The 8469-nt window shown below is 49.2% G+C and overlaps 1 protein-coding gene and 1 long non-coding RNA gene across 2 annotated transcripts in view; one reads left to right on the top strand and one right to left on the bottom strand.

Annotated features, from left to right (window-relative positions):
- Window positions 1-2334: 2334 nt before the first annotated feature.
- MYCL (v-myc avian myelocytomatosis viral oncogene lung carcinoma derived homolog) overlaps window positions 2335-8469 on the bottom strand; it is a 15459-nt gene continuing 9324 nt past the window's right edge. Inside the window, exons 2-3 of the mRNA XM_011977665.1 lie at window positions 7875-8379; window positions 2335-4888 (exon numbers count right to left, since the gene is read on the bottom strand). Coding sequence (XP_011833055.1) covers window positions 4290-4888; window positions 7875-8370 — 1095 coding nt within the window. The 5' untranslated portion in view covers window positions 8371-8379 and the 3' untranslated portion in view covers window positions 2335-4289. The remainder of the gene's footprint in view (window positions 4889-7874; window positions 8380-8469) is intronic.
- On the top strand, window positions 4659-6017 carry LOC105537951. The gene is made up of 2 exons (XR_001005804.1): window positions 4659-4984; window positions 5554-6017. It is a non-coding gene; the product is annotated as an uncharacterized LOC105537951 (long non-coding RNA).

Here is an 8469-nt window from a genome sequence, read left to right as displayed (position 1 = left end):
CAGAGATGATGTCCTTCTCTCTTTGCTACCAAGTGTAGCTTCTGGGTCACCCCATATTGTCTATGTCCTGAGTTGGGAGTGTGATCCCTTAGGTGCATTATTCAGAAGCAAATCTAATTTGTAGAAATCGTCCTCTGAAATCCAGGAATAAACTCCTGACTATTTTCAGACAGAGATAGAGGTAGGAGTCTGTAGAAATGAGCTAGGAAGGAGCTTAAAATACTTCACATTCCAGAAACACCCTCCCTTCCCCCAGGAGATGGCTTTATTCCCACTCCTTTCTCAGCAGAGTTGACTCAAAAGAGCTGAAGCTTGGAGTCAGGCAGCTGGTACTAGCTGTGTGGGCTTAGACAAACGACTTAAATGTCTCTGAGCTTCAGTTGGCTTCTCTGTGAAATGGGGCTGATGGCATCCTGCTCTCCAGGTTATTGTAAGAATTAAGATACCCAAAACTACTAACATTCATGCCTGTACCCATGGGTCCGTACTATTGTACTAAGCGCTTTCAACAATCTTATTGAATTCTTTCAAGGTCCAATAAAGGGAGATATGTCCTACAAACCAGACCCTTGACTAATGGCCTCAAAAAAGGAAGATAAATACACTGGGAGTTTTAAGAAAAGAGTTCCAATAATCCATGTCAGTTTTACCGAACAGCTTCTTAGGTTCTAAGTTTGTTACCTATGTGCAGTGGGGGACTAAGTGGAAAAAGCTTACCTGATAGGAGACTGGGCTTGGGATCCTGATTTTGCTACATGGCTTTGAGCAAGAAAACTCTCTGGGCTCCAGTACCATCAGGCAGATATTGTTTACTTACCAGGTTGGAGGGTCACAAGAGGGTCACTTTGTAAATGTGAGGAATTAAGAGGAGCTTTTTGACCCTACTGAGGCTCCATAGGAATCTAGGTGGGCAATACCAACCCAAGTCCCATCTGTAAGGAGGAGTTAGTGGAGGCGTCTTTCACCATGATGCTCATGGCCATCCTGAACAGCAACTGTTTTCTTTTCAGTCCCAGATGGGGCCCCTTGGCAGCAAGACTATCCCACCCAGCACACATATGCCTCAGAGTTGCTGGTCATGGGACATTTGCTCCATTTCATCCCAATAAGTGGCAGGCACAATAGCCCCAAAGAGAGAGTTTCAATGAGCAGTTAAATGATAGAATTCCATGTTTACCTCCTCCACATACCTGATGCTAACAAACAAGCTGTTCATCATAATGTAGTGACTAAGACCTCTTGCTCTGGAGATAGGCAGAGCTGGTTTCAAATCACAACTTACTTACAAGCTTGTGAATTTGCATAGCTTTGTTTACTCTTAGAACCTCAGTTTCTTCATCTGTAGCCCTGACACATGGTTGATATGGCAGAGTGTTCAGACATAAGCAGCGACCTATGAGGAACAGCTATTACTGAATTCCCCTCTCTTGCATTTACAGCAAGTTTATGAGAACTGTGGGAGGAAAATGAAGCTTAAACTTTATTTCATTAATTAAGGGAGGAAGAATGTTTTTTCTGAGACAAGGTCTGGCTCTGTTGCCCAGGCTGGAGTGCAGTGGCGCAATCTCGGCTCACTGCAACCTCTGCCTCCCAGGCTCAAGCCATCCTCCCACCTCAGCCTCCTGAGTGGTTGGGACTACAAGTGTGTGCCACCATGCCTGGCTAATTTTTGTATTTTTTATAGACATGCATTTTCGCCATGTTGCCTAGGCTGGTCTCGAACTCCTGAGCTCAAGCAGTCTGCCTGCCTCAGCCTCCCAAAGTGCTGGGATTACAGGCATAAGCCACTGCACCCAGCCAGGAGAAAGAATTTTAGAACTATCTTTCTGTAAGAAAAAAGTACATTGCAACATAAATTCTCAGAAAAATGTTTAAAACACGTCTTGCAGGAGGTCATCATACCACTAAGATAAGAGTAACACCATCCTAAAGAGTATAAGGCTTTATAGTTTAGAAAGCAGTTTAAAGTCTACCACTTTATTCAATACCTGCAAAAACCCAGTGAAGTAGCATTTATCCCCATTTTACTGATAAGGAAACTAGGACTCAGAAAGATAAAGCTAAAGGCCGCAGAAGTAGTGGAGCCAGGATTTCAAGCCTTCTAAAGTACAAATTCAGCACTCTTTGCAATTCACAAGAGAATTCCGTGTTCACTGAGTACTGAGCCTACATTGTTTCAACATGTCTGAAATGGCATTTCAGGAACCCAGAGTGGAATGACCAGGTTAGCAACATGGTTAGAGAAATGCAGCCCTCTGGATCACTTGTGGCTACCCTGAAATAGCTTTCCGTGGTTGAGGAGGACTCAGGTGGCATAAGCTGCCCCCACTCTGACATGTTTGAGAAATCTTTTATTAGAAGATGTCCCAGAAGGCAACATTTGAAAATCAGGCAATCAATAATCACAACTAAATACAAAATTTCAGGTGAACTTGCCTTTCAAAATAAATCAGACCCTTGCAATGGGAGAATTGCCCAAGAGTTTTTTTTCTTGTACAAAAACAGTTAACACCACTTTGCAAAAGGCATACAAAAATACAATATAAAAAAAAAGACTCCCCCCAGCAGAATATCCAACAGCAGCTTATAAAACACAAGCTATTCAGGTGAGACATCAGTAAGCTACACCCAAACTGTCTGCCATAGACAGTTCCAGAAGTCAGCTGGCTTTTGTAAACCATGCTCCAGAAGGGTAGAGAGGCGATTTCCAAACATCCCCTGGGGTCCTTTGAGGCCAAGAAGCAACCTCAGAAAGAAACCATTATGGACAATAGATTTGGAAGTAGCAGCTGGTTTTCCAGAGCCACATATAGTACTTACCACCCCTTACCCACCCCAACTTCCAAACCCAGAGCCAGCAGGCACCTGCTGTCCTGGGCAGAGTTCTGGAGGGACTGCTGGTCCTTTTTCCAGGACAGGCCTAGAGGTGCCTGAGGTTACCCACATGACAACTGCTAGGTTGGGTGACTTCTCCAGACCGGAGGCTGCACGTGGATTCCACTTGGAGCTGCCGAGTCCAGCTGGGGTAAAATCCATCATGGTTGGCTAAGCATATCTCCTGGAGGCTCCTTTAAAACCCACCAGAAGCAAGTCCACCTTCTGGAGCACTGGATGAGTCCCAACAGCTCCCCCCAAAACTTCAGAAAGGCCCAGATTCTGGAAAAGAGATCTGATTCATGGCAGACTGGCGGGGGCCCAAGGGTGGCTGCAGAGCCAGCAAGCTCCTTGGAGTTGCATGAGAAGGACAGATTTGCATGGTTCCAGAATTTCAAACTCGCCGGTCAAGGATTGAGACAAGAGGCAGGTGGGAAAGAGGCAGCAGTGCCGTTCTCCCTCTGAGGTGTCTTACACCTGCCTTGAGAAAAGATTGGACCTCAAGTGCCCGTCGGAAAATACCTGGGCAGGGATCAAGTTCATGCATGAGCCAGGCCTCCAAGCTATCCCCAGGCCCCAGGCTAGGACCCATTTCCCTGTGTCTTGGGGAAATATTTCTGACCTGTGGGAAAGGGTGCTGTAGAGCCCATTGCATAACAAAGGCATAATGGAACAAAAAAGTCCCTTGTAAGGAAAGAAAGGTCCCTCCCTCAGAAGAGAGAGCTCAGAGGGCTCTGAGACAAAGAATCTAGAGGCCAAGCTTTTTAAATGTTCCCAGGGTCGCAGCATTGAGAGTGGGAGGAAGGGGGTCAGCTAACATCATAATATATATATTAAAGGTTTCCAACTCCTCGGCTACTGTAAAGTGTCTGACAGTGAGGTAATGGTCCATGTTGATCAAGTCTGCGAGCCTGTCTTCACCCAAGACAGCTCGTGTGTCTTCGGGAAAAAGGAGCCTCAGGGAGAGCATCCAGGCCCAGCTGTCCTTGCGTCACCCCAGAGACACCAGTTGGGAGCATCCTTTCCTAGCCTAAAGCTCATGCAGAGTGTGAGATTTCATGCAGGCTGGAGCCCCTGACAACATCCACCACCTGTTGCATAGCATCTGTCAGCCTTTTCTTCGGAGCTAGCGAGCTAGGCAGACCCCAAGGCTCCTCAGTCAGCTGCCTGCTGGGAAGCCAAAGGCGCCAGAGAACATACAGCACTCCCATGAGTCAGGGAAGAGGGAGAGCTGTGTTTCAAGGTTTCCAAGAATGCAAGCCTTTATTGTGTGTGCACCGGCTGCAATGCATTCTGGGATCTACTGTCCAGACTGTCCCACCATAACCAAAATGTGCAAATTACTAAAGCGGAGAAGGAGGTTAAAAAATAAACTTGTGTCTTTGTAAGACAGAACTGTCAGGCTTTTTGGTCAGTTAGTAGCCACTGAGGTATGCAATTCTTTTCTGCAATTGCTGCTGCCGGCATCGGAGCTGCCTTTTCTCTGTAGCCATCCTCTTCTCAGCCCCTACCAGGGCTTGCAAGTATTCCAAGGCCTTGCTTAGGATCACTACTTTGGGGGCCTTAGAGCAACTGGCCAGGGTGGGCACCTGGTCCCTCAGGGCCAAGAATCGCGAACGCAGGTCATTCCGCCTCTTGCGCTCCAGAAAGTTGTGGTTCTTCCTCTTGGTCACATCCTCAGTATCAGAACTGACAGGTTTGGGGTGGCAGGACTGGGCAGCCTCACTTTCTACAGGTGGGGGGCTCACAATCTCTTCATCCTCCTCATCTTCCTTTTCCCCTGCAGCATCTCTCTCCAGAGCCTCTTCTTGGGGACCCCTCTCTGAAGCCTCTTCTTGGGAGCAGCTCTCTGGAGGAAAACGGGCAGCATAGTTGTGCTGTTGCTGATGGATGGAGATGTGGAAATGCTTCATGCAGGGATCCAGGGGGTCTGCTCGCACCGTGATGGTGACCGGCTTCCGAATACCCAGAGACTGCCTCTTCTCTACTGTCACAACATCGATTTCTTCATTCTCTGTCCAAGAAAAGAGATCAAGAGAAGAAACACATCCCATGAGAAACGTAAACATAGACCCTACAGTTTTAGCTGTCTATGCTGGTGCTTGGGAAGGTAGATGGACATTTTTCAATTTAGATATAAACAAATCGAGGTGAGCAGAAAGCTGATTCATTTGTAGTGGGGTAAGGGCACAGTGAAGGAAAGGAGGGGACATTAGCAAGAAGGAAAATATTCTCCAATTTCCTTTTGCACAGCAAGGCTTAGATAAGAACAAAAGGCAGACCCAAGCCAACAGCCCCCAGTCTGCAAAGGCTCTCCCCTCCCCCACGGAGGGGATGGAGAGAAAGAGCTACTGACCTGGGACAAAGTTTAGCTATAAAGATCTTCCCCAGTCGGGCTCTTTCATGACCCATCAGAATTGTAAATGAGGGGTCTGTGGGCAAAGCTGCCCTTTGTTCCTGCCCAGCACAGCCTGCACTTGGGGAATTGTTACTTTTCACAAGTTATAAATCCTATTATTCCCCCACCTCTCTATTCTGCCATCCCTTTCAGCTGAAGATTCAGAGAAGGGAGGGCTACAACCCATCCCTCTTCACCCACAGAGGGGAGGGAAAGGGTTTCCCTTAGGAGCATTTTGCTCCTGGGTTCAACGGGTTTCTAAAGTCATCCATCATTTATAGGTCACCTGCCCCACCTCCTTGCCTGGACCAGAAGGTTAGATTTGTAATCACAGGTCGGTGAAGCTGCAGGAACTTCACAAAGGTACAAGCGACCATTTCCAAACTACCTGCACCAGAGGCGGAGACTGGGCAGCAGAATGTCCCAGATATGGGGCCCAAAACACCAGAGACCAGGAGACACGTGGACATGCCCTTATCATTCGCTGGCTTGAAGGTCTCTTAGGTTAACCTAACCAGGAGAGGGGCAATTGGGAGAAAACTCTCCTCCTGCTCCACACATTTTGCGGCCTCCACACAGAAGCCCACCTTAATGGATCTAGGCCTCACAACCGAAGAGCTCCGTTCTCAGCTTCTTTGCATACCAGGAAGCTTGAGCCCCTTTGTCGGGAAGGCTTCCATTGTGTGGACAATCGCATTATTTCTCCATTAATAAAACCTGACCACTCAGCCCTCCTGGCCCCAAAGCCCATGATTGGCTGATTACGCTGTGTTTGGAATGCTGTCTTACCCAGCCCCTAGCCTCTATTGGATGAGCTCTGCTGCCAATCACTTTCCCCACCCCCCGCCTCATTGTTTGCAATCTGTTGCATTTTGTTCCAGGCCATGTGGCCTGTGAGTGAACCAGAAGCTCACAAACAGGTTCAGGTTAAAGGGTAGGTCAGAAAAGGATTCAGCAGGCTTCCCTACATCCCAAACCTTTAATTTTCAGTGTTAAGTCTCATGGCTCAGGAAGATTCTATCTAAGAAAGAAATAATTTAAGACACCATTCTCCCTTTCAGAGAGTAGTGTCTTACTCTACCCAGACAAGGAAATGTCTTCAGCAGGACAATCAAGTCCAACCCCATTGTGCGCAAATGGGGAAATTGAGGCCCAGATCAGCCAAGTCCACATATCACCTTTGTAACTTTCTGGATCTCAAACTAAAACGTCCAAACTTCCAAAACAATGCTCATTCCACTCTACCACTCCACCAGCCGTTGTACAGATATATCTTTATTGGTTTTTTGATCTCAAGATTCTTTCCAGCCATCAAACAAACATAAACGCTCGGTGTAGAAACAAGCCGGTTAAAAACGACCTTAACACAGTGGACCAGGAAAAAAAAAAAAGACTTTTAATTTTTCTTGTTATCCTATTTTTCCTCTCAAGTGTATGACAACTTCCATACCCCATTCCCCAGTTCCCTATCGAATTGTCATGTAAAAGTTATTCCTAAAAGCTACAGTGAGTTTTCTTGGTCCTGATTTATTTGTCACCAGCCTCAGTCTACACTCTACAAAAATACCCTCTCCAGTATTTCTCATGGGTGTGGAGGTCTAAGATGCCAGAACAAGAACAATGTAGTTTAGTGGCACAGGATGCCCTAGTCTGCCCTCAGTGAGGTTTGCCCTTGCATCAAGGATGGGAGAGGAGGGCCTGGAGCTCTTTGGCCTTGACCCCAGCACGTAGCCCAAGGTTGCCACAAAGTAGGGGCCGGTGAATATTTGTTGAATGCAAGGGAGCAGCTGAAGCTGGAGATGTATTGAAAGGGAGCGAGAAGGACACTTATCCATCTTAGGACAAACAGCAAGGCAGGGTGTAGTGCCTCTAAGATAAGCTACCACAAAGACCCAAACATCAAGGAAGAGGTGCCTGGTTGGGATGGAGCACTGGGAAAGAGGGGCTGGCTAGATGGCAGAAAGCTGGAGCTGACTTGTAGTGATTTTCTATCTCTAAGCCTCAGTTTTTCCATCTGTTAATGGGGAGTGTTCATTCTTCCCTTCCTGTCTCAGGGATGCACGAGTGGTAAGTGGTGGTGGGGAGGCACAAGAGGTCATTTATTATTGGCATTTTTAAGTAAAGCCAACTGGAGACCTAGTTTTTTAAAAGGATGGGCTTTGGCTTTGCACAAAAGGCTCTCAGCTTCTTCTCCCTCTAGGGGAGTGTGAGTTTCCCAGGGAAAGAGGCAGCAGCAAAAAAACTTCAGGCTTGGAGTGACTCTTAAGGGATCCCCTTCCGGACTCGTTAGGACAGAAATCCCTTACAGTCCAACCCCAGTATTGTCCTCTCTAAGCGCCAAACCTCACTACATATCCCTGGTCCCCTGGGGCTCCAATAATCATCAAAGGGACGCTGGCTCCCACGCCACTTCTCCAAACTGTTTACCAACACACCCACGTGCCAGACATACACGGTTGGGGGCTACACGGGCAGCTTCAGCCAAAGAGAGGGGGAGATGGCCCAAGAGCTTGAGAAGAGCCAGTGCCTGACCTCAGGCAGGGGCAGAGCTTTGGCCACCCATGGGGTGGCCCCCTCTTGGATGTCTCTGGGAGGTCCTTACCCGAGTCGCTTGGGCTCTCGGACCCGGAGCAGGCCTGGGTCTTGGGTTCGCCCAGCGGACAGGGGGCGGCGGGCGCCGGGTTGCCGGCTTCGAGGCTGGGAGTGCAGTCCGGGGCGGCGGACGCCTTGGGCGGGTTCCCCCGGAGCGCGCCAGCGGCGAGCCGGTCGCTCACAGCTCTCTCCAGCCGTTCCCGGGCCGAGAAGCCGCTCCACATGCAGTCGCGGCGGATGATGGAGGCGTAGTTCCTGCCCCAACCTTTCGAGTGGCCCCGGGATTCCGCTTCGTCCCCGGTGCACCCTCCGGGCCACGGCTCCGGGGGACCAATCCCGGGGGCCGGGTCCCCTGCGCCGGGACCCAAGCCCCAGGGCGGCGACGTGGGGGGCGATGGCACCAGCTCGAATTTCTTCCAGATGTCCTCGCTGGGCGCCGTGGAGCGGTAGAAATCCTCCCCGCAGTCATAGTCGTAGAAATAGTGCTGGTACGAGTCGTAGTCCATGTCCGCTCCCTGCGGGAGGGAAATGGGGACGTGCTGACCGGGTGCCGGCCGGGCGAAGGAGGCGTCCCCGGGTCCCTCGGCACAGCCGGCTGCCCGGCT

Source organism: Mandrillus leucophaeus, unplaced genomic scaffold (genome assembly GCF_000951045.1).
Source record: "Mandrillus leucophaeus isolate KB7577 unplaced genomic scaffold, Mleu.le_1.0 Scaffold182, whole genome shotgun sequence".
In the NCBI taxonomy this organism is placed as follows: Eukaryota; Metazoa; Chordata; class Mammalia; order Primates; family Cercopithecidae; genus Mandrillus; species Mandrillus leucophaeus.
This window is presented reverse-complemented; position numbering and strand designations above follow the sequence as displayed.